General features: G+C 35.8%; 1 protein-coding gene across 1 annotated transcript in view; it reads left to right on the forward strand.

Annotated features, from left to right (window-relative positions):
- Positions 1 to 27,016, forward strand: part of METTL25 (methyltransferase like 25) — a 62,833-nt gene that overhangs the window by 26,681 nt on the left and 9,136 nt on the right. Inside the window, exons 6-9 of the mRNA XM_010148492.1 lie at positions 12,908 to 13,002; positions 15,505 to 15,534; positions 16,666 to 16,739; positions 18,937 to 19,030. Of these exons, the coding sequence (XP_010146794.1) occupies positions 12,908 to 13,002; positions 15,505 to 15,534; positions 16,666 to 16,739; positions 18,937 to 19,030 (293 nt within the window). The remainder of the gene's footprint in view (positions 1 to 12,907; positions 13,003 to 15,504; positions 15,535 to 16,665; positions 16,740 to 18,936; positions 19,031 to 27,016) is intronic.

Below are 27,016 nucleotides of genomic sequence, written 5' to 3' on the forward strand. Positions count from 1 at the left end.
TTCACATACAGAATTTTAGCAGATTTCTGAAAACTGTAAAAGCCTTGAACAAGGTAGATTCAGGAAGATGAATGAAGGAAGAATCACACTTCAAAACTAAATTTTCTAGAAGATTCCTTACACAAACATAATGGCTTCATATCACTCTGTTCTGCTGAATATGGAAATCCTGATCATTGTTTTAGAAGTATTAGACATGATTTATGTGTTCCCTAGGTATATTTTCAAAGATATTCCACAGCTAGTGTCTTAAAATAGCTATCACTGATACCATGGCAACACTGGAAAACACTTCCAAGCAAAAGATCAAAAACCTTGATTTCCTTTCCAAGGCATCTTTAGATATTGGTGCACAGGGCACATTTCCATGAATTTGTGACAGACCTAACTAGTCACTGAAACCCAGATGATTCCTATCAAAATTGATCCTGAAAAAAGTATGAAACTTGAAGAAAATACTAACTAGGTAAGGTTTACCTATGTTAAAGGATAGCATTACGTAATTAAGTTATTAAAGTATTTTTCATGAATAAATGTAACAAAAATATATTAAAATCTGAAACTATCTTACATTTACAATTTTGTGTGTGTGTACACAGTAAGAGATTACAAGGTTTCTATAATGCACAGTATCTTAAGCATACCCTAGGTTTGGGGTTTGAAAATTATTTTGCTGACAGCTGATTATATTTCCTGAAATGAAAGAACGTTTCTCTTCCTCCCCTGCCCCCTATTCCCCCCAACCAAAATCCCAATTACGTGATGGAATCTCTAGGAAAAATAAAAACTTAAGGAACTGTGTAGCCTTTGACCAAGGACAATTTAGTCTTTTCCCGTGAAGGAAAAAGGAAGTATTTCCTCTCCTTTGTAGTAGAATGAAGATACAAAATAAGCATACAGCCCGGCTTCGGTATCCATAACAGAGACATGGAAATCATGCAATATGTTAACATCAAAGGTTCCTCAGTTCCAGTATCTTGTCTTCCACAGAGGCCAAGAGAAGCATATAGGGTAGAGTACAGTATCATAGGGAGTACATAGCAATACTTCATCCAAATACTCTCTCTGCTTCCAGCAGGTTTTGGCTCATGAACTTCTTGGAACAAAGTGGTATATTTGCATTAAATAACCCTTGAAGGATTTTTATTCTTTGAGTCCTTCAGGTTAGTTTTGATCATATGTAAAATTTCAGCATCTGTAGCATGCTACAATAAGGAATCAACTACATGTTGTATGAAGAAGCATTTCCTATTAATTGTTTTAGGTCTGCTAACTGCATGGAGTTTTTTTATACCCCTTAATTTTGGGTGTAAAAGCCAGTATACATCTGTCCCTGTTTATTTTCTCATTATTTTTTCTCATCATTCATGATTTTGCAGATTTTTCATTCCTATCTTATCTGTTTCACAGCTTAAATTTTTCATATTACTTGCTCCTGTAACTAAAAATTTCCTTACTTACAACAATCCTGTTACTGTTCTCTGCACCTTTTTAGGTAGTATTACTCCTTATTTGAGGTGAGAAAAACAAATCCAAACACAGAATTCAAGATTCAGGTGCAGCATTGATTTATCGAGTAGCATAATAGTGTTTTCTGTTTTTTTTTTTTTAATAGTTCTTAATGGCTTGTTTTTCCTTTTCTTCATACTGAGCTGATCCTTTCATCAAACTGTCAGCTCTCAGTTCAAAGCCATTCATTGTATATTTAGAGTTAATATTTTTCCCAATTTGAATCACTTTCATCTACACTGAATTTTATATGCCATTTCATCTCTAATTTTTATTAGAAATGGCTCTTATTTTTGTTACCCTTAGGATCATCAGCAAGCTTTGCCATACTCTTCATTAACTTTTTCAGATCATTTGTGAATTTGATCAACAACTTGTTCCAGCACAAGTCTCCTTAGGCCTCTGCTAGTGATCTCTGTCCTCTGTGAAAAATGGTAGTTTATTCCCGTCCTTTGTTTCTGTCAATTTCTTACCCAGAGGAATACTTTTTATCTTGTTCTGTGTTTTGATAGTTTCTCTAACAGTCTTGTTGAATGCCATTTGGAAGCCAAGTCTATCTTTCTTGTCTAAGTGTTACTTGAAGCCTTCAAAAAAATTCCAGTATGTTTGGGAGATATGAATTCCCTTCAAGAAAGTCACGTTGACTCTTCACAAATATGTTATATTTGCTCATCTATCCAGTGTCTCTATTCTTCAAAATACTTTCTCTTCATATAAATGTGAGGCTTCCTGTTTGGGAGCTCCCTGGACCTTCCCTTGAGCTCTTCATAAGCATTAATGCTATGTTACCTCCTTTTCAGATCTCTAGAAACAAAGAGTTTTAATCAAGAAGTTGCACACTGCGGTTTGGCAATTTCAGCCTGGTTTTAGTTTTTGGATGAATGCCACATGGCCTTGGCTGTTGGTTGTTTTGGGTTTGTTTTGCTGTTTACAAACTGGTTTTCTATAACTTCTAGGGATCCTTCAGTTTTAGGTATTTCATGTGATTAATTCCTTCTGTGAAGGAGGACTGTGGCTTATGAACTGCATTTAGCTTTTCTTCCATGCTTTGTTTCCTTGAGCAATCTTTTATAGCCTGATCACAATGGTACTATCTATCTATACGAAATTCTGTTGGCACTCAGATATCTGCAAAAGGTCAAAGAGATTTGATATTAAAGACAAATTGAAGTCTATAAAAATTATTATCAAAGAACATACAGAATTATTTGTTGCTTTTATAACCATTGAAAGCAAAATGTTTTGTTTGCCTGTGCCAATTTCACTGCCGACCTAATCTGTTAATAAGTAACTTTCTTCTCTCACCATGCAGAACACAGTCAAATAGCTTGTGCTCTCTCAGGGAGATCCAGAATTGTAGCCTAACAATTCCATGATCTGAAATGGACTTGGAATATTTAGAACAAAATAAAAATTAGATAGCTGAGAGGAAAAAAACCTTTCACTTGCTTTTATAATGACTATTATTGAGATCAAGTGCAAAAAGACTAATTATACTGAGAGCGTAAGAGTTACTAAAGCTATAAATCCTTGGTAAGCAAGATTAATTTCCTCTTTGGATGGTAGTATTTCTAACATTGTTAAGGCACAGTGTCACTGTATATTTTCTGCTGGTCTGAAGAGGGCAATTCCTTTCCTGCCTTCTGTAAGAATATAGCGTCTGTGCCTAGTGACAGGCTTTGTCAAGAGCAACGAGCTTATGGTATACGAACTAATGCCTCTTAATTCTTCTGGAATCAAAATATCATGAAAATTACAAACTACATTAACTACGTAACTGGTTCATTATACCAGTTGTAGTAGTAACATCTGCAGGAATGTAATAAGAGTCTTTTGAAAAAATAAAGTATGACATAATTGTCTATTTACCTTTTTTTGATTCAGAAAATAATTGTTTCAGCATAAAATATCTTGCATTGTGCATTTTATACCCAAACTAGACAGACAAACACATTGTCATGTTTGACAGGAGAGAACAAAGAAAAGATCTTTCAAACTGAAGTAAGACAGGAAAAGCTTGCTTCTGAAAGCAAGGACCATTTTCAGATACAGAACTCCAAAAAAGTTTTTCCTAACTTGAAATATAGTCTCTTCAAAGTAATTTAATATATCTTCCACAGTTGCAGTGACAATGGCTGATTTTTATAAGTCTTAGGATATTGCCTTTTTCACATCTTTATAGTATAATGTCAAAATAAGGATACGGTTGTACATGCTCTAATCCTTCAGTCTACAGCATGTAAGTGGGCTACACAATTTGTATTATTTAAATGACTTCAGCAGGGTTCCTTTTAAAGAGAATACTCTGAACTGAGTATTGCAATTTCAGGACCATGGTGAGAAAAACCTAATGTACAGTGTGACCTTTGAGTGTTAATTCCAATTTGAATGTTACAGGGTTTGTCATGCAGAAGACACGGATTATTATAATGGTATATCAGCTCCTACAGTTCTTCCATAGGCATATCTCATGTTTGTTACAGAAGACATAATTCCAACAAGATAATACATGAATTTGACAGCTAATGACGACTGGGATGAAGAGAATTAGGGCACATGAAATATAGTTCTGTTGTTACTGGTTACATTCAGAGATATGTAAGAATAGTTACATGTTGTGTCTATGCATATATTATACCTCTTTTTCTTACTTTGCAAATAGGATTTGTCTTATTTTGGATATGAATTCTTTTACATTTTAAAATTTTTGTCGCTGCTTGCTAAACGACTAGAGAGATGTTGGGTAGTATGAAAAGGTGGTAATTGGCTTCAGTGGGAGTTTTTTCTAAGTGAAATAGGTAGTCTAGTGTATACAAACAACCTTTGCTGGTGCTGGAGTTCATCTCCCTTTTGTCTGGAGTTTATTAAAAGCAATTGCAGGATATTCCATTGTCTAGTCAAAAAAAAATATATATATATAAGAAAATTGACAAAAATATTTGATCGCAGTATAAAGAGTTTATATAAAACTACTCTTTCTTTAGTTTAGACATCTATAGGGCACTTTATGTATTTTGTATCCTATAATTCCATTTTATTTTTGCATTAAAGAGAGTTTCTACATTTACCATGTTCGCCATTAAAGATGAAATTTTTTCCAGGTAATTTAACTTAAAAATTAGAGGACATTTTCCTTTCCAGTTAATACAGTTGTAATTAGCACTTTGCAGAAATGTAATATTTTTAATACTGTGCTTAGAATTTGAATACCAGAATATAATGTTCTTTTTACTAGTAAATATTTTGGGGGTTGCATTTCAAAAATTACTACTGTCTCTTGAATCATTATGTAAATGGAAATGGCATAATATTTAATACACTATATTTATGTTCAAATCAGAAGCAGTATTTTTTCCTTATTCACTGGGTGTTTGACTTGGAGTTTCATGTTGCTGTTGTTGATTTTTAATTTGACTGGTTCCTAGAATAAGGTAACAGGTCTAAAAAGCAATATTTTAATACAGTGTTAGCCAAGAATTTATTTTAATTTCCTGTCAAAAAAAAGCTACTAACAACTTTTATGACACTTCCTGGGTTTGTTGGTAGTACTAAAATGAACTCTTATTTCTCCTGGGAGACCAGGCTACTTCTTCACTTAGCTACTTCTGAGCCTGAGCTTGTCATCTCCATCCTCACTCTGTTTCTCTGTTTTGTCTGGATTGTAAGTCTTTCAAGGCCTTCCAAGTAGTAACGAGTCTAGAAGAAGAGAGGTCCCTCCCTAACTTACTGTGGCCCCTACTGAAATGCCAGTAGTGGCATAAAACTGTCAGTAACCATTTATTCATCTTTCACTTGGTGTTGCTCTTCAAGGTTTCCTTTTAGTTGTCAGTAATACGTTTCTATTATTACCCATGTGTTACTGTTTTCAGAGTAATAGACACAAATATCCCTTTCTTGACAAAGAACATTTTAATAAGAATATTCTTAAAGAATCTGATTCATTAAAACAAAAGGAGAAGAAAAGTAAATAGTGTGAACAAGGGAAGGGATTGTCCCCTGTACTCAGCACTGGTGAGACTGCACCTCGAATCCTGTGCTCAGTTTTGGGCCCTTCACTACAAGAAGGACATTGAGGTGCTGGAGCGTGTCCAGAGAAGGGCAACGGAGCTGGGGAAGGTTCTGGAGCACAAGTCCTGTGAGGAGCAGCTGAGGGAGATGGAGTTGTTTAGCCTGGAGAAGAGGAGGCTGAGGGGAGACCGTACCAGTCTCTACAGCTACCTGAAGGGAGGTATAGCCAGGTGGGGGTTGGTCTCTTCTCCCAGGTGACAAGTGATAGGACAAGAGGAAATGGCCTCAAGTTGTGCCAGGGGAGGTTCAGATTGGATATTAGGAAAAATTTCTTTACCGAAAACACTGCCAAGCATTGGAACGGGCTGCCCAGAGTAGGGGTTGAGTCACCGTCCCCGTTATTTGAGAGACGTGTCGATGTGGTGCTTAGGGACATGGCTTGGTGGTGGATTTAGCAGTGCTAGGTTAACAGTTGGACTCAATGATATTAAACGTCTTTTCCAACCTAAATGATTCTGTGATGAAAATGAGATGAAAAAACTGAAGAAAAGGAAAATGAATTTACTCTAAATGCCATTTAGAGTTTTCAAATCTGCCCTGCTTTTTTTTTTTTCCCCTTTAGTTTTACACTTCTAGGAATGCTGGTAGTATGCCTTGGAAGAAGAAAGGCTCCAGTTAGAAGGAGATCTTCCCAATGCTTTTTAGATCACAGCTTTTTGTATGGGTAAAGATGCAATTTGGTTATTTATCATGCAGTGTTAAGGATACCTTGATTTTCTAACAACTTAATATACTAAAATAGGAATGATGGGACAGAGCATAATTAGGAACAAGGGGAAAAAGAATAATTTAGTCCTATCTATTACAGCGTTTTTTATCTGACCATCAATATGTCAGGAACTACCCAAGCAAGGACATGATTCCTGTGGTTGTTCTCTCTCAAGTATTCCTCTTTGAATTTGATAGCTGAAGAGCAGATCTTTGTGCCAGCCTTGTGGATTCAGCCATGTACAGGCTTTAGGTGGCCTGTCATGTTACCCTTATCTGCTTGTCTGGTGAGAATCCCAAGGCATCGTTAACTAACAGGTATATCATTAATACAGAGGTTTTTCACTGTGCTTGGCAGTCCTTGCACAAGTACCTCACACTGACACCTGTGTCTGATCTTTCAGTCAGTTGTGCTTCTTTTTGTACAATAGGCACTCCTTTTATTTTTGCCTTGAGTAGGCTCTAGCTGCCCAGGAGTGCTTCAAAAGGGAGCCTTCACATAGTCTTACATTTCTTATATTTTCATCTTTGTTTTCCTTTCATGATCACGGGAAGAGATCATAGACACTCAAGTGCACTGGATGTGAAGTACAAAAATGCAACTGAAGTTAATTAATTAGTGTCTGAACTCCAGGTTTCTCATGCTTTGAAACTGAGAAAATGAAAAGAAAATCAATAAAACCTTTGAAAAACAACTCTATGAATCAGTGGGAATTACCATCATAAATACCTGGATCATATGCTGAAGTAGAGAGGCAAAGTGAGGAATTATACTTTGTAACTAGAGTGGAATTTGGAAACTGGGAGTACAGACTATCAGGATGGACAGAGACACTACGTCATCAGGAAAGAACCAGCTGAAATAGATGTTAGGATCAAAATACCAAATGAGTAGGAGATGAGACTGTTTTAATGTAATAAAAAATAACAAGAAAATATAAAAAAGAATTTATCTTAGGAGTACTTCTACATTAAGTGATTACATTGCTACATGCAATATTTTACGTGGGCTGATGTTGATCACACCTCATAAATAAGTGTAGGTGTACGTGGTGTTCTGCAGTGCAGTTTTTAACTGGTAAGAAACAAAGATATATTTAAGCATTTAGAACTGACAAGTTTATACTGCAATGATAACTCACTGAATGGTATAAGAAACCACTAATTATACCATTTTGAAATACAATTCAAATTCTTAGTGTTAACATTTTAATATTACCATTTCAAATCATTAATACATTTCTGTGTTAAAAAGCAAAAAAAGATAGGTGAAGTTCAATACAGAAACTGATTTCAGTCTTAATGGTAATTTTAAAAGGAGGTTTAAGATATCTGTCACTAAAAGCTGCTGTGTGGGTGGTTTCATACAGCACTAGCTGTGGGCGTACTATCAGCATAACTGTACTGAATTAGAATAAACTCTCTTTCTCTTGATGTTATGTTCTCATGCTGAAAAATTCGAGACTGGTGTTTCACAACATTTCAATAATAAATTGCCTAAGTAAAGTTTAGGAATTAAATAAGCAAGGCTTGTTTTTCTATGGAGAATATGATTTCTTAAACAAAATACAGTAAGTAGTGTGAGAACTTCAGCCTGTGCACTAAAAGGCTATTTACTATCTGATGAACTTCATTGCTAAAAAATAAATCTCTTCTGTTGTCATTATGCATATACTAGAAAAACTTAAAATCTTAAAAATAGAATAGAAAGATAAAGTGCATTTCAGGAAAATCAGAACCCTCTATTTTATAGTACTTTGAAATTTTTCATAGCTTACTTGTATTACTTTGTTTTTAAAGAGCAGATGAAGGATTTCAAAATGGACATTATAATCATCTATACCACAAAACTGAATCAAAACCCTGATTTTTTTTTTTTTAATATATATAAATTATCCAGTAAACATTGGGATAGGCATTGTTTCATGACAGAGTTTGGATTGTTTCTGCCAGGATTGTTTAACAGTGTTCAGTGCATTGTCTGAATAAAACTATCTCCTCCAGAAGGTAAAGCAGAAAATATAGCAAGTTAGTTGTTATATTGGGAACTGCAGTTCAGAACAGTTGGGAGTTGCCAGAAGGTAAAAAGGTGAGAAGCGTAAATGCAAATACATGTTCTTGAGATGTTAGCAAAGGAAGATAAACAAGAAACTGCAAGACCACATGGAGCCCTAGTTAAGCTTATTTGTCTAGTAACAGTAAAACCTGTTGGTTCTGTTGTTTCGTAGAAACAATAGTGACAAAAAGCTGGGCGAAGTAAATTTTAAATGTTAACACAGGTGTTGTAGTGTCTTGCTTAGAGATAAAGAACTGTGGAAGACCTTATATTGGAGATAGTAGAGAAGCTTGTCCCTTTCTCTTGAACTTCCTTGGAAATCTCTCTGCACATACAGAATGGTTAGCTAGTAAAATCCTGTCGTCTTACTTCTACTGCCAGATATTTTTTCTATAACTACCAAAGAAAGGAAACATAAATAGAACACATTTAGCATTATGTATTTTGGAAGTCCTGTTTCCTAGCTACACTTAATTGTTTTGTTAGTTAAACAACTTTTGAAAAATTTCTTGGAAACACTGCTGAGCTAGTAAGAATCCTAATGGATCTGTAAATAGGATGGTAACAACAATAAGACTCGCCTGAAGCTTTTCTCTGTATCCAGACAGAATTAAATCATGATGCTGTATTTGATCTAATTATAAATATACAATATATTTGTTGTGATTTATACTTTTTTACTACTCAGTATAATGTTTTCAGTGTACTAGATTTCCATATATATTGCAATTTTTTTCATTTGGAAGTTGAATAGAAAGGAAGAAAAACCTTTAGAAAGCTCAAAATAGTTCACGTGCTCCAAATGGTATGTTCTGCTACTATTTGCAGTATTACAAAAATGACAGCAAATGGATGTCCAGTTCCTCTACAAAACTTAAGAACAATTTTCTGAAGTTCTTAAATAAAGGTCTAAATAATTAGAGAACAGGAAATAACGTATGGCTTCCAGGACTAAGTTAAGAAATAAAAACTTCGTTCTGACAAAGTATTAAAAAACAATAGTGGTATTGGGTTCCCAGAAGAAGTGGAAAGGTAGTCTGACATACTTTATAGAAAATTTAGTCTTCTTCAGTTAATTCTAAAGTATGAGACCACATTTGCTTAAATTGAAAATGTTTTACCAATACAGACTTGAGGCTTTTTACTCTCCTTTGCTAGACAGTGTTGAGTGAAAAATTCTATGAATATTTTTTAATTGTGGATGGCATCTGGATGTATTTGCACTCGTTTCCCAAAGTGTTAATCTCCTCCACAGGATTTCAAGTATGTAATAAACCAAAGACAGTGTCTACGTATAGTATATTCTCTTCAAATCATATAATGTTTCTGCCTGTTGCCAAAGTGAGAGGAATGAGCTGCTGAAGGGTTAGTCATGGGACATCTGTGTGGTCACAGGAAGAGTTAGTAAATCCACTGAACAATGGCTTAAAGTATGGGAATATTTTAAAATATTCTCCCACCTATGTTTTAAGAGCCATAAATGTCCTTTTTTTTTTTTTTTAGAAGAGATGAAAAAAAATGGTAATGGAAAAAGTTGGTAAAAATTTATAAAGTTCCTATTAAAATACTTTACTAGGAGTGGACATGTTATGGTTGCCAGAAATATGTTCTTTACTGTCGAAAAAAGAACAGTAAGGATGGGATTAGTTTGTTTAAATAGATACAGTTAATCAACTCTTCCATAAAACTGTGAATGTTACTAAACTCATTAACAGAGAAATTACAGGAATTTGTTCCTCGGCTAATGGCTGGAGTTGTTGTTTTCTGTTTTATTTAGCATTATATGCTTTATGGAACCATTCTGTTGCACAAAGCTGAACTAGGATACCACTCTTCATGTTGTTCATAATGCTGCTCTAACTTTATCATGTTTCCTATGTTCTCTTCCTCTATAAGTGATTCATATTAAACTTATAATTTGGTTTATAGATTTTTGTTCTAGGACATAAGAGAATTACTATTTTTTGTGCTGATTCATTTTGGTGCAATATTTGCAGCAATCCATTGTATGAAATGTGTGATTTAGTCTTTGTAAGAGGTTAGCTTAGAGGTAAAGTCATAGCTACTTAACTAATAGGTTCTAGGATTATAGCACAGTATAGCTTCAGTTCAGCTCATCAAATGATTAGCTAGAATTCCCCATTTTGTTAACTTCTCATGGAAGGAATTCTGTCTGATTGGCTTCTCTATACGGAATTGTAACATGGTTGCTTCCTGTGCTGTTGAACACTTGAGCTGTTTGTTATGAAATCTTCCATAGACTACCCATACTTAAAATGTTGCTTGCATGTTTTTGGAGGTTTATACAGTTGAGAAGAGCTGCTGAGTTGTCAGAGAGTAGCACAATATGGTAATTAGTGAGCTGTGTGATATTAAGTACATCTGAAAACAGTTGCAGGTATTAGAAGAATTTCCAGGTTTTAAAAATGTAGCTGATACACATATGAAGTTTATAGTAATATATTCATCCTACAATTTTTTTTTTTTTTTAATCAGCAGTGTGCTTGCGAGTGTACTGGATAGGTAAACATAAATAGAACTCGAGCAATGTTGTAGATATGTGGTCAACTTTGGATATACACAAAAGGTGATAAGTTAGAGCATTAGTTTCCCTCTCTTTTTCTCCTACTTTACAGTTTCAATAATTTGAATGAAGATGATGCTTTGCCTGATTATCATTTTCAAAGGTGTCATAAATCTTCAGAATTATGCATTAGTTCAGTGCACTAATACTGAGATTTTAGCTCAGTGGGTAGCAATTTTGACTTGCATGGATGATTAGTTTGTGTAGAGGACGGTGTAAATTAGAAGGGATTACTTGAAATGATCAATGATTTCATCTTTCTAACTCGGTTTGCAAATTTTTATTCTAAAATATTTTAACATATGTATTAGAAAGACTTAATAGTGTGAATAAAACAATGGGAACTGTGGCAATCATTGTTTCCTTTGCAAAAAATATATTTAATAAGTTCTTACTACCATCCCTGCAGTAGAAATACTCTGTTTTATTCCATGTACTCCATAATTAGACTTGAAGTTAATTAATGTTTTATAGCTTATCATGAATCACTTCCAAGTTCCGAGTACATTCCTAGTGCTGAAACCAGTTACAATCTGTTTTGTCAAATTTCACCTTTGTATCTGAAGGAATTTTCTTTCTCCTTCTGCTAATTATCCAGAATTAAAGTCCTACTTTAAAATCAGGGCCCTCAAACCAGTATGCATCCTGGAAGAGCCTCCAGCATTTCTCAGGGCTAAACAGGGAGCAAAGTGTGAGGTTGCCTGTAGATTTCTTCAGGAAGAAATTCTTCACAGAGAGGGTGCTGAAGCACTGGAACAGGTTGCCCAGAGAAGCTGTGGATGCCCCATCCCTGGAAGTGTCCAAGGCCAGGCTGGATGAGGCTTTGAGCAACCTGGTCTAGTGGAAGGTGTCCCTGCCCATGGCCGGGGGTTGGAACTAGATGGGCTTTAAGGTGCCTTCCAACCCAAACCATTCTATGATTCTATGATTACCTGCTTGCTGTTACTCTCTCAAGGTCAGCGAGGACAGGGGACTACTGCTAGAAAACCGATGGCTTTTCCTGTGGGGAGGAGGGTCCATATCCTTTATAGTTTCCTATTTCCCTTTATCTTTGCTTAACTTTTGAGAAAATAATTCTACTTACGTGTACGTATCTCAGACTGTTGGTAAATTTGAAGAGTCGTATTTCTGCTGTCCTTTTTTTAACCCCATTACATGATTTATCTTTAAGTATGCCTGAATCATCTTTCTATGCTAAAAACCCAGGATCCCAGCCAGTTTGTGGGTTTTTTTAAGAAAGTAGCAATTCTTATTTAGCATTCTAAAAAAATCAGCTGACAAATGTGCTAATGAAAATTCAAAACATTGTAGAGTTTGTCTACATTTAAAACTATTATGAACATCTATAAAATAATCCCCGTACTTTAGTTTTCCCGCATTTGCATTAGTGTTAAACGTGAAGAATTGTGTTGTTATTCAAGATACAAATGATACTGAAACAAACTGAGCACAGATTATGATGCAAATGCTTCTCAGTGTTTTGAAGAAACAGCAAGAGCCTTTGCAGCTGCTCTTTCCTGGAAAACAAACATTTTGCCTCACAGCAAAACGTGGTCCTTCAGAACTGAAATAAACAAATACACATTGTTTTGTGTGATGTTTAAAAGATGTTGATGATAGAAGAAGAACCCAATGAGAACGACTACATTGAACGACTGCCTAGCTCACATCTTGTGACTCATGAGTATTTGCAAACTCTTCTCTTGTCCCCTGCAACTTTTTCCAGTGGATTTTCATAAAAGACACTCACTTAAAAGTGTTTTGGAAAATGTGAAATTATGAAAAATTCAGCATAAAGTTAAAAATCTGTTATAGTGAAAATACGTTTTTTAAAACACAAGCATAATTTTTGGTAGTGGACTAGTAAAGTGTTTCTGTTACCACTAACTACTGTTCATCTTGCTCAATACATTGTGCATTCTGCAAGAAGAATAAACTAGCCCATGAAAGCTGTGCCTATTGTTTTTTTCTCCATTTTGCAGAACACCCAGAAGAAGTGTGGGGATTTCCCATGTGTCAGTACTTGAAGGACAAGGCCTTCTGCTGTGGCCGCAATGCCAGAATGTCAGCATGCTTGGTATGATTCCCCTTCTTTTCTTTTTCCTACTGAGAGCTTTATCCAGATGTTATAGGATTCATTGTTTTTGGCTTCTAATCCTGGAGCCATGACTTTAATCCAAGACTCTACAGAATAACATCATTAATGTTGTAAGCATGATGAATTATATCTAAAAAAAATAGTATTGACCTTACAGCTTTATATATTTTATACATGCTGAAGACATGAAAAAATGAGTATTGACAGAAATGTATTTTAAGAGTGGTCAGAAAGGTCAAACCTGTGTTGAAACCTAAACAAGGTAACCCCACAGGGTAATAGTTCCTGGCCAAGTACTTAGGGGGGAACAAGGTAATTGTAGAAGGATTGCAATCAGTAACTCCCCCAACGCCTTCATGATTCATAATATTGAATGTTCTGACTTTTTAAAACCTAAACAGATCGGCTTATTCCAAAAACTAGAAGAGCTCTAAAATCCATGTGGGTTAAGAGTCTGGAAACATCTTTTTAACACTGCACCAAGAGATTAAGTGGTTTTAAAGACCTAACCTCATCAAAACAGGATGAACTGTCATCTAATTTGAAAAAACAGATAGGTACTGAAAGTTTGAACCACTGTTTCAGTTAGAAGACTACTATTCCTTTCCTCTATTAATTTTTAATTTTTGGTATCAGGATGAATCACGTCAGGTTCTGGCAAGCCTCTGCTGCTAGCTGTGTACCTCCATTACAGAGAACAGTGTAGACTAACGACTCAGTGTAGGCTAACATATCAAGGTTATGTAAACTTGAACTAACACGATAATTAAATGCTATCAGGAGAAGGTATAGGAGGACAGTTGTTTAGTATTTGTAAGGCTTACACTGTAAAGCTTACCCTTGGCAAGGTACAGGAAAAAAAATTGTTCCTTTTAGAGATGTTGTGGTAAAACTTACTGCAGAAAGTGCTTTCTAAAAGGGATTTGCCTTTTCTCTTTTTCTTGTCAGTGTCATACAATACCAATTCTTCCTCAGCTGACACATTAGCTGTTTCCTTTCCCATTCCATTTCTTTTGGAAAGGAAAAATTTGGGCTGTTTTTCAGCAATGGTAGGATGATAAATTTTGTAAATAAATGACCCCCAAGAGACAGTACTGATCGTGCCATATATATCTATGTTAGATTTCACAGAAATTACAGAAATTTGGCAGTTACCAACTTTTTTTGTTTAAACATTCACGAAAGGCAGTGTTCTCCTGTGTCACTAGATACTTCTACGGTTCGTATGTTTGTAATTCCCTTGTTGCATTTTTTGTGACTACGATTTTCCTTGCCTTCTTGGAGGTACAAGGGAGATAGCGCAGTGCAGCTAGTCACCCCTCTTCCCAGGGGGAATGGCCGGCTAGGGAAACTGAGTCTGCAGAGCAGTGATGCTCAGCATTATTACTGGTGTTCATTAGTACATGTCATTCAGATTGGTTAAAGTGCCGAGGGCCAGAGGTTCTGGACAAGAGTTTAAATTTCAGCCTGTTACAGTACATGTTAAAACTCACATCCATCTTCTAAGCAGCAGCAGATACATGGTGGTATGAGAGCTATAGCTTATACAGCAGAAGTTGGGCAAAGCCATGAAACGGAACAACTGCCACTACTTGGACCATTTTTGAAGAACAGTGTGAAATACAAGATCAGTTCTAAAACTAGAGAAGTGGGTGATTCAGAGGCCAGCAGTCCTGCTGACTGTAGTGGAGTCTGGGGACTAAAGGTGACGTTGACCCACAAGTGGTGAGGCATTTTTGGTTTCCTGTCTAATTTGTTGTAGTGTCAGGTTATTTATTGGATTTTTATCTTCATTTCTACTACTATCTTTAATACTCGGTTGAAGTTTTTATAGGCACAGTATCTTTTCAACTGAGGAAAAATATTCCACAGTTCTAATTATTTGTCATTCTTTGTCACTATGGGTCATAAAAATCAAATACTCTTACACCTACATCAGGATTTATGATATGAAGAATCTAGTGAAAGATAATTCACAGCATTCTAAAATGCAGTCCCACTGAAGATTTTATTTTACTTAACTTCACATGTGGAAGTGGAATTTATCTTGATACTAGGTGCAAATATTTAAAGACATTGTACATTGAACTAATATTTACCTTAAAATAGTTGAATATGCAAAGTCAATTTTTTCTATTTCAGTAGGAACAGCCTCAAGAAAAATGCATTTCTTTTGAGAACTTTCACAAAAAATAATCCTCTGAAATTCTTTTACAATACTCGGAAAAACAAACAAATGTTGCATGCATCTATTTCCATGCAGTTGGTTATCATTGCTTCTCCTATAAATAAACTAAAATAACAGGAGTGAGCTGATTATGAGTCCCTAAAGGTATTAACACTTTAAAGTGTGCAAGGTTATGTTATGTCACACCATTAATCTTCTAAAATATCATCTCCTCTGACTTTTATACAATGTGTTTATAAAATGTTCTGATAAAGAATAAACATACCAGCAATTTAATCTCTTCACTCTTTAAGGCTTTGGAGCGAGTTGCAGTTGGCCAAATGGTAAGTAATATTGTTTATTTTAGCCATTCTAAGATAAAATGTGTTTTTCATCCTTGAATGCTTTTAATACCTGACCTTTTATTGAACTTGTGCATTTCTGTAATCTAAAATACTAACATACACCATATCAAATCCTGATAGATAGCATGTGTCATCATGAAATCACATTTTTATTGCTGTGATTATACTTAGTGAATGTTTGGTTTTGACAATTAAGAGTCTGAAAAAAAAAGCACAGCTTAAAATTCAAGGCATTAAACTACCCTTCCTAACTTCTTTTGCTGTCTTTGAGCTAATATATAAATTCAGTGCAAATGTCCTTCTGATATCCCTGGTTTGGATCACTCTATCCCAGCGTTTTGTCAACTAATGTAAAAATAGAAATTGTTATGACAGAAGCTGAACCTGTTAGAAACATCATTATTCTCATTTTTAATCACTGTATATTTTTTTCCTGTGAATACTTGGTATTATTGTGCAAGTTATCCTTCTGGGGGTGATGGACACCAACTGTGCAAATATTTAAAAGGCAAGGCTGAGAGACCTCTTCTTTCGATATGTAAGCCTGCTAACCCCAGTCATCTTCTGCTGTAAATGCATTTTGCCCTGAATGTTTTATTGTCAAGCATTAACTATTTTTATGCAAACAGATCTTTCATACACAAAGATATGAAGTTCTCAGTGTTTTCTGTTTTTACGAGCCTAGTACTTTCTGCATGGTTCAGACCACAGTGTATGGTGATTCAGCTAGGGAATTACTCCTTTTGTCTTCAGAACAGCTTAGGTAAATTGTTATATTTATTTTGCATAGTAGAATTTGGATCGTGATCAATACGTTTTTCCTCTGTTCTTTTTTCCCCTCTGCCAACCTTTGAACTTTTACTTCAGAGTTTGGGTTTCTTTTTTCTTCTTCCATTCATGGTTACGTTAGAATCTGACCCAGGAATATAATTTTAACTGGATGCAAGAACATTAGTGAATTGTCCTCTTAAACCTGTTATGACTGATTGTAAAGAATACAAGCCAATAAGTAGTTAAGGAAGCCAATACTGTTTTTCTTACAGTATTGTATTTCTGGTCTTAATTTCAATGCCAATTTTAAATCCTTGCTGTTGTAAAATTTTTTTGCAGCTGCCTACAGAATCATTGTTTTATCGAGCTGTTCTTCAGGTTATTATAGAAGAAATTTATGGTGTCACCAAAAGGTAAGAAGCTCTGAATTCACGGAATATGAACAAAAGATCTGATTCACTTCCATCCCTGTTATATAGAGAAAGTATTTCTTAGAAAGAGAAGGGTGTAAGAATCAGTCTCATCAGGCTGTATATATGTAGTGGTATTGAAATGTAGGATAGATTTGTTCATCCTAAATCCATGTCACAAATGTGTTGCCCTTCCTTTACCCTTCACTGAAATAGGTCATTTTTTGGTACTGGATGCATGGGTAAAACACATCTTCCGCAGAGAACCAACAGCAGTCACTAAAAAGTCAACATAATCCTGTGCTACCCTGTTATGCAGAGGTCTTGGCAACTTTAATACTACAGAGGACAAAAAGACATCTCTATGTGTCCTGAGAAAAACTCCTAAAAACTCAGTGGCCAGCATGGCTGTGAAGAGCTACTTACTGCCTATGCCTACACTGTCTCCTTGTAGTATGGGGTCTGGAGGGCTGGTGCTGAGGACCTGGCATTGCACTGTACTCTTTTCTGGAGTTGTAGTTGGATTAGATTTTATCTTATTCTGTGGGATGTATGCCCATTAGACTTGGAGCACATCCAGAGGCAAACCTTCCAGTTTAATTTAGTCTGAAAATAATCCTTTTTTTTCCATCCTGTTCCACATTGTGAACCAAGGCACTGGGAGGTGAGCAAAACCAGAAATTTCACTTCAGAAGTAAGCTCCTTATACTACTTAAATAAGTAGTAATTCAGAGACCCCCTAATCTTCTTGCTAGTTGTAGAGCCCTTCAGAAGGTCAAATTTCTGAAAGAATTCCTGAAAGAAGAAATGCTAGTTTATTTTAAAATAATTACATCAAATATAACACTAAAACCATGGCTACTAAATTGTAAAAGAAGAATTAGTGTGCGATAGATGATGCTGTGCAATCAGCATGTGACAATAGCTGAAACACTGTTGTGTTACCAGCACTGGTTTTGTCACAAATCCAGAGCAGAGCACTACATGGGTTGCTGTGAAGTTAGCTCCATCCCAGCCAGAGACAGACAGTATCTTTCCCCCAGTAGCTTGTAATTAGGAGGACAGATGCCCATCTTCCAAAGAATGACATAACAGCATCATCGTTAACTGATTTTCAGACTGCATCAGCCCTAATGTTTAATTGCATCTGAGTATTAAATGACTACAGAAATTCATTCTTTCTTTAAAAATAAAAGTGTCTGTTAATTCTCAGTGAGTGGGGATCCCTGCCAGCGAACCAGTGTTAAAACTGCTACTGAGTGAAGGCTTTGTGCTGACCTCAGTAGATGTTGTTCCTGATCCTTAATTAAGGAGAAAGGTGTTTTACTAAGAATGAAGAGGGGGAAATAGTTTAAAACAAAGACTTCTGTTTAGTATTTCATAGAAGTGAAGAATGTGTGTTTCCTCTTAAGTAATCGAATACTCACAAACAGCTACTGTAGCTGCAAATGTAACTCCTACGCTGCACAGCTGGAAGAGGAATTATGTTAGGACTCAGTCAAGAAAGCAAATTCAGACTAACAAAAACTTTGCAAGATATTTTAAACACAGAGAAGGTAACAAACATGAGTGGCCTGTTAGGATTCAGTCTTCCTATATTTTTCTTTAAGTTTTTGTGCATTATTTTAACGTGTTTTCTGAAATAGCCTACGTTTTTGGCTGGCTTCAAAAGCAGGCTATTGAGCTGTAAACAGGAGAAAATTGTGGCATCATTTAGTGAAATAAAAAGTGCAATGATAAGAACACAATGAAACAAGCGAAAGTGAAATTTTACTCCAGCTTGGCATTTGCTCAGTCCAGTGGTTGATAAATTACAGCACCATTATAGTAAATTATAGAAGTATTACAGAAGTATAGAAGGAAATATCTGTCATCAGACATTAGGATTTTGTCATCCATACAAGAAAATAAAAGTTTGAGCAGTGAAATTAACAAAAGCCTTCAACTAACTTGTATTTTTAGGTAAAATAATAACCGTGCTATAACCGTAGTAGAATTGTACAGTTGCTGTATCTAGAAATTTCTTCAAGTATAAGCTAGCTTGTTTTGTTTTAAGTAGAAGGGACAAAAAGGAAAATTGTTGCTAAATTAGCAGTAGTAGCTTTCCAACGGATTTTTTTCTCCTGAATTAAAAATGAAAAACGTATAAATTTCTGTTGTTGGATGTATAGAAACCTGCATCTCAATGCTGTGTTTGCAGTGATCGACATGTTGGGAAAACTTTCTCCAAATCATCCTCCTTCATAGATTATGTCAGAAAGTCTCTGAAAAAGCTGGAACTGGATGATTCAGAGGTGGGTCACTAAATAGAGACTGCATGAAATTCTTATATCCATGTAAGTTCTTGAAGTCAGCACCACAATGCAATGTTTAAGCCACTGAGTTGATTTAGTCTATATATTGTTGTATAAATACAAAGCATTCTCATTTTTATTAATATCAACAGAGCAAATCCATACTTATTTTTATGTATTTAAAAAAAAAAAAGTCAGAGTTGGGTTTTTTCATGTTTTTTGGAAATAGACTTCCTCGTATAAATTCATGATTAGAATTTTTTTGTAAGCCTTTCTGGTATTTCTGAAGTTAATCCCACAAATTTCCTCTGAGGCAAAAAAAAAAATAATACATAGTCTATTTTATATATGCTGTCATTTAGAGGTAAATATACTTTTCAGATGCCGAGGAAAGCAGGCATAAAGAACTTCTTGCCTGTGCTGATACTACACATCCTGATAAAAGTAATTCTTGCACCCTTTTAAATCCAGCTGAAATACTATCCTATACAAACATGTTACTTTTTCATCTGTGCTGAAGTTTATACTGAAAGGGATCCAAAAAACCATGAATAATGAATCACATAGTAAACACTTTGACCCCTTTTTATTTTAATTTTTCTGCAGCAATATTATCCTGATCCTTTTGGACACCTTTTGAAACTGAAAAATGTAACATTATAGCAAGATAGGCAATTCCATCCATGCACTATGTTTGTCTTACAATTTAGTACCCAAAGTATTTCCAGTTTATTTCAGCCTTTAGAGACTTTCCTTAAGTAGCCTTGGAAAATCTTTGAAGGCCTAATGCTTTTTTCTTTAAATTAATAAATGTTAAAGATAAATATTAAGACTTTTAAATAACTTTCCTAGATAGAGAAAAAGAAGTAAATACAAAATTGAGATTTAAACTTATAAAATCTTCCAGAGGTTTTTTATGTTCTTGGGTGTCTTGCCTTAATACTACTACTGCTAAATTGGTCAACAGATGGCAACATAGCATTAGGCATGGAATATGACTGAGTGAAGATCACAGCCACTCTGTGAGAACAAGTTGTGCAATGGAGACAGGAGAGAGTATTAGACTGATTATATAGAAATGTACAAATCAAAGGAAAGAAGAGTGGCAAGTATATACATATTTAAGGTAAATGGTGTAGTAGTCTTTGGTAAAGCACTGCTTTAAATCTGTAGTCAAAATGTCAAATCAACTAAAATTTGCCAGGCACATCAAATCATGAACTAGGAGAAAAATACAAAACCAAATAAACAGGTAAATGGAAATGACAATGCAGTCGTGTACGTCATTAAGAAAAAGACTTGTGCCTGAATTTCACTGTGTTTTAAAAGGGTTATGTTTAATTTTGTTTACAAATTGAGTTACGTGTTTGCTTTTCTGTAAAAAGAGGCAATAACATCTCACATTTACCACAGCTGGAAGTAGCTACTAAGATGGTGTCTTTCTCAGTTTGTGTACGATCTCCCAAAAGCAATAGTGGATTGTTCATGCAGTAATCAGTTTACCAAATCATTAAATAAACTCTGCTGATAGAGTAACGCATTCTTCTCTTTAAAACCAGTAAGCATAGAAACTTTGTGTCAATATATCTGATTTTAGACACGCTGCCTTTTGCTAGAAAGGGTCTGGACAAATGCAAGTTGCCCTCAGAGAAAGATGTCTGTCAACAATACTTCAAACCGCGCGTATTTGTGTGGTTGCTAAAGACCTGATTCAAGTAAATCCTCATTTTTGCTTGTATTTCTCCTCATTTTTTATGTGCAGCTGGCTGCATACTGATGACTGAATTTTATGCTGATCTAAACAATATTATTTTTTAGTTCCCAGCTATGTTGAAATCTGCAGCAGCACAAAACCAGTGCTATTTTGATACTACTGAGAGGAGGGTTGTTACTGCTCCCTCAACAGTGCTTCTGACACTGCAGTTTTCATGGTAGAGTCAGCACTATATCTACACAGTATTGGAGAATGTGTTAAATTCCTCTCTTCAGAAAAAAAACAACTTACATAGCTAAAGATGTGATGAAGCCTAAACATTTGCTCTCAAAGACAAAAAAAGTCAGACATATTTATGCAGAATTTGTTTTCTAGCTCTGTTTTTAAAAATGAGCAAAAGAGCAGCTGTAGTGCATAGACCAAATGTCTGCTCTGTCTCCGTCAGTGGCCCAAAGCTGATGCCCAAAACTGATGGGAAGAATGTAAGGCAAGAATAAGCATATATAAAGGATACTTACAGAATAATCTGAAATGTGCCTGTCATTCACACAAAAAAAAGAGGCAGTCATTGTCTTCATGCATAAATTTATTTAGGTGATAGTAAAAAGTAGCTAAAAGTTAGTATTGCTGTGTAATATAAATAGAGAACTGTGAGAGAAAATTGTTTGTATATGAATTTCTTTCACATGTACAAAAATATTTTTTTAAAATATAGAAGTGAAAAAATTGCAAGTCTCAGGTTTTATACTATGCTTATCACAAAACTGAAGAGGCTTTAATCTCTGTATGATAATAAATGTACTGAAAAGTAGAGGGGCAGTGGCACTCAGTTCTAAGGAGTCACTGCCAGGGTTTTGTAGCTTGGCATGTATGGTAGTCATGGATGTTTCTGATCACTGTGAATGAACATATCCTTCCAAACTCATGGCTCATGATGAGCAGCACAGCTCCTTCCTTTATACACACCAATGTCTCCTCCGTTCCTGATCAAGGGGTAGCCCTGGTGCAATACAGTCAATTTCCAGTCTGGGAAAACGTGGAGGCAGGATGAGAGCAAGTGCATAAGGCACCTAACTTGCCTTGACACTCGTTTGTTAAGTGTATGCCTTTTGCTAAGTACAGAACTGATGAAGACTCTTACCAGGTATAAATATCCAAACAGTAGGTTAATTTTTGCTATTGTTTTTTCAGTAAAGATGAGTTCTTTAATGCTAATTCTTCATGTGAATGAGACCCTGTGCTCCTTTCCTCTCTGAAATATATGTGAAGATCTTTGCTTATTTGATTAAGAACCAGACCCTTTGTGAAAAGATTGCCAGTCAACAGTGAGTTAGAGTGAGACAAAATAGTAAAATACTTTTTCAACAAAAAAAATAGCATTAATCAAGCACCAGGGCCATTCGTTGTTACAAGTTACTGTTCAGGGACTGAAGCTTCGTAGTACCTTGGCAAAGATTTCCTCCACTGTGTTTCTTTTCAGTGTGGAAGAGCCTGTCAAGTCCAGATTAAACACTGAGATGCAAATGAACTATTTTTTTTTCTGCCTTTTGGTACAGGATCATTCCTTTCACACATCTCTCCACCTCAGTAGTAAAACCGAGACATAGACCATGACTACTGAATGTCTGACAAAATACTCTCATTTTGTCAGGGCAGAGGGAAGTCTTTTAGTGTGAGCTTGATGCTTCACAGGTATGCTTATATTCCTTCTAGCATCAGAACTAATGGAATTGCTTTGTGGGCATGGATCCCTGCACAGAGCTTTAGTAATTGGTCTGGATGCACACCAAGGCAATATTTTATTCCTGGTTTTTTTCTTTGTTCACTCACTCTGTTCCTATAGACTCCATGTTCTATGGGCAGTGTTGTGGTGGTACAGGAGAAATTCTTTCTATCAGATTTCTTTTCCCTTTCATTCACTGTTTTACCAGGTTTAACATAAATCACAGAATGATTTGGGTTGGAAGGGACCTTACAGAACACCTAGTTCCAAGCCCCCTGCCATGGGCAGGGACACCTTCCACTAGACCAGGTTGCTCCAAGCCTCATCCAGCCTGGCCTTGAACACTTCCAGGGATGGGGCATCCACAGCTTCTCTGGGCAACCTGTTCCAGTGCTTCAGCACCCTCTCTGTGAAGAATTTCTTCCTAATACCTAATCTAAATTTCCCCGCTTTCAATTTAATCCTGTTAACCCTTGTCCTGTCACTGCAGGCCCTTGTAAAAAGTCCCCTCCAGCTTCCCTGTAGGCCCCTTCAGCTACTGGAAGGTGCTATAAGGTCTCCCTGGAGCCTCGGGCTGAACAAGCCCAACTCTCCCAGCCTTAATAAATAAACAAATGTGGGGCTCTCACTTAAAAGAATGACGCAATCATCCCTGTCCTTTCTCCCAGAGGCATGTTAGCCTTGCTACTTTCAAACAGGAAGAGCAATCACTCCTTCCTCTTCAGCAGAACATGTTTCAACTCTGTTTGTAGCCACCTTGCAGAGGGATTTAAAATGAAGCCACAGCAAAAAGTCCTTTTGTAACTATTTATGTATTTCTAAAGTCTAAAGAACCCAAAACTTTTCTAGTGTCCTGTACTTACTGGCATAGATTAACAAAGATCTTTTGTAGGGCCTGGCTTTAAGGTGATTAAAGGCAGAAAGTGTGTACAAGGCTAAGGCCTGGATGTGTGTCTGGCAGATGTTGTGATCCATGACCCAGCTAGGATCCATTTCTGCTAGTTAGCGAGAGCCTCAGTGAATGGAGCTGTTTAACAAAGAGAAACTGGCCAGGATTCATGCAAAGTGCAGTCTGGGAATAAGGAGAGAAGGCTGTTTAATGCCACATCCGGGTGCAGGAAGATATACAGAGCTGGAAACAGTCCTGACACATCTGCAAAGAAAAGCTATTAGTCGCTTTGATTTCATCTCCTGCTACATTCACACTATAGTTTCTGCTATGGGCTAATAGCATATAAGGTACTTACTTTGTCTCAGTCAAGATACTTCACAAATCACTTAACCCTTGCAGATGTAGACATAGGCTGGGGAGCTACAATAGTAATTTCAGAGGTAGGTTCACCTTAAGCTTTCACACACAAAGAGAAGTTTGTGTGCCTGTCAGCAAGCATGTTGTTGCAGATTTACTTGGTTTTGCTTAACCAAGCTTCCAAGTCTCCTGTGACTGATGTATTTCAGTTTTGAACAGTCACGGTCCAGTGTCTGCACATAACCTGAAATTGCTGGGGCTCTTCCCCTGGAAAAAGTCATTTATTTGGCGGGTGCCCCATCTAACAACCTGAGATGAGATCTGCAACAATAAACAGATGGTTAATGCTTTGTTCCCACCATCCCTATTTGCTCTAACTCTAACCAGACTTCTTAAAAGCAGCTGCTGCCCATTTGTCTTTTTCTGATCCCGTGCTTCAGGTAGAGCATCCCAAAGAGATGTACAGCTGTCAGGTCTCAACCAGCCGGTCAGTAAAGGGCACTAGACCCTTCTGCATGGCATTGTACCCATCACAATAGCATTTACATTAATAACACAGTAACAAAAACTCAAGACTTGTAAAAAGCTCATTCATCATCTTAAGTAATTTAAACAACGTTGATATTTGATATGTCTATCAGTGTTGGACTTGAAATGTTTCAAAGCCTTGATGTAGCTATGTAGCTAACTTTAGATGCAAGTCATACCTCCTGGTGTATTCTGCAAAGGTTATGCATTGCAAAGTATATTTAATTAAATAAGCATTAGTGCTTTCTTTCTCTACCATAACCAAAGTTTTTAGGTTTATTTATAATAAATAATTATATACAATTTTGTCTTATTATGAAAATCTCTGAAAATATTACATATAATTAATTTTAAAAGTTATCTTTTTCCTATGTTATCTATGCTTGCCTTTTTAATATAATTAAATAAATCCAAATATATCTGATATACACTGGGCTTACTAGTTCAGTTTTCCTGGAATTCCTAAATTGCTTCCCTTTGCTAAATTTCTGTTTTTACAAACTCCAGACTATTTAATTTTGAGTGATAAAACTGGTAGATAATACTGAAATCAGAATTTTTGAGAAAATAAATTATTTTTTTCACTGATTAGTTATTTTTTGTCAGACAATTTATTCTCTTGTCTTTGGACACATTTTAGATAGTGTGAAGAGTTAATATGTTTCATATAGCAGTAGTGATTTTTTCAAAACAGTGATACATTTTAAGAAAACACAAGAGCATGCACGTGGGACTTTTTGCTTTCATTTTGGTGATGCAGATGTCTACCTATAGGTACAAGTAAAGCTTGAAAACAAAGTAGCTGAGCTGAGTGATCTCTCAGAGCTATAACTATCAAGTAAAAATACAATTAAAGGTCTTAGTTTTTAAAGACAATAATAAAATAACTGATTCAGTTGTTATGGTTTTTAAAATAAAATAAGGATATGTTAATTTTAGAAATAACTGGTTTTATACTTGGAGTATAAATATGGTTGTGTTACAGGTTTCAGTGATTTATCACTGCAGTCTTAATATATGTTTCCTTTTTATAATTGCCCAGATGGCAGAGTGAACATGGATTAAGGACACGTCTTCTCTTATTTTAAGATGAGGCAGTTATTCATGTTAGCTAAATCTATATTTAATATATTGGGCTCAGTTCTGAATAAATTTTCAGCAGACATAAATTATGCTATGCTTGCTTGCATTTATTTATATGATAATAGTGCTCTTTTTAAAGTTTAAAGTTAATACAAAAATAGTTCCAATTTGCTTCATTCAGATTCCTGTAGTATTAGATGGAAACACTTTAGTTAAAGCACTGCAAAGCAAAGAAGTTAAAGATGGGACTTTCAAAGGCTCCTGCTTAGGGTCTCGGATATTCTGATGCCATAAATGCTTTGTGAAAATGCAGTGGTAAATGTACATTGCAGATAATTTCACAGACAGTGGCTGGGAAAATGTTTGGAAACACCTCTAGGGTTTCATGGAATCCACTCCTAAGATCATATTCTCACCCTTTCCAGACCAAACTAGGTGCCATCTGACAAGACTTCACAAACTTTGTAGTCCCTCTGAGGAACATGCAAGTGGTAGACCTGTCCTCCCATGCTAGCTCTCAGTCCAATCTGTGTCATGAGCTGTCCTGGCTTTAGTCCCTAATCATGTTCCACCCATGTAATTGTGAGTAGGCTTTGAGGATATTCCTTCCCATTTCCACATCTGTGCTTCTCGTACAATACCACTTGCAATATATCACAAGTATTTCCTAGGTTGATCCTACACCAGCTGCGCTTCAGATGTTCTAATGTTCTTCTGATTCATTGAACACAACTATGTCAAAATATGTTGAACAGAATGTTTCCCATGTTTTTTCCTAATTTTAACCCATATAATTAAGAGACACTTGTGCTCTGCACACATCACTGACAAGCAGTGTTGTAATTAAATGAGCAGGTGAGCCTGCGACAAGATAAAGAGCCTCCGCCCTTATGAATCTTCTCGGGATAAGTTGCATTACAGTATTTAGAAAGCTGCACTTTTTCACAATGAGGTGTTTAGGAAGTTCCATCCTTCCTAGAAAATGCTTAATAAGGTTTCCATGGCCATGTGAGAACATTCTAAAGCAACAGACCGATCTTTACTTTTCCACCTTTAATACAGGTGATAAGTTTAAATTTTTGCAGGCAAAAGCAGTTTTTCTTACGAATTTCTGATTTACTGACCTTACAAGATTTTGACTAAAGCAGTGTGGCATTCTTTAAACGGATCCCAAAGGATTAGCCGAGTGAAGCATTTCAAAGTTGCAGTTCAGCACCGGTATGAACTCTTCAGCCAAATGAATTTCTTTTTCTTCCTAAATTCAAATGGCTTAATATGTTATTAATTTCTCATCTGTAATGTTTCTCAGTTGCTGAAAATTGAGTCTTAACTAGAGAATTACTACTGGTAAATTCATAATTTAAGTTTTAATGTGGTATGCTATTTGAGATAGGAATGGGCTAAACCAATTTTGTTCTCAAATAGATTTCTTGGAAGAATGCTAAGTGCCACTGGAATGTTTTCTGAGAACTTGGTGGGTTTTGTGATGGTCTCTCTCTCTCTTTTTTTTTTTTTTTTTCATTTCTGTCAACTATATTGCATTGAAAGAAGCTACTTTATTGGAAGTGAAATATTATTAAGGTAGCAGTACCGTTGCTTCTGTGAAAAGAGCTCTTCTGGCTCTTCTGCTATGACAGAACATTTAAGAGCACTTTCCCCCCTCCTTTGGCATTTGCCTCTGTCTTTGGA

This window comes from Eurypyga helias, unplaced genomic scaffold (genome assembly GCF_000690775.1).
Source record: "Eurypyga helias isolate BGI_N326 unplaced genomic scaffold, ASM69077v1 scaffold7063, whole genome shotgun sequence".
NCBI classification, from domain to species: domain Eukaryota; kingdom Metazoa; phylum Chordata; class Aves; order Eurypygiformes; family Eurypygidae; genus Eurypyga; species Eurypyga helias.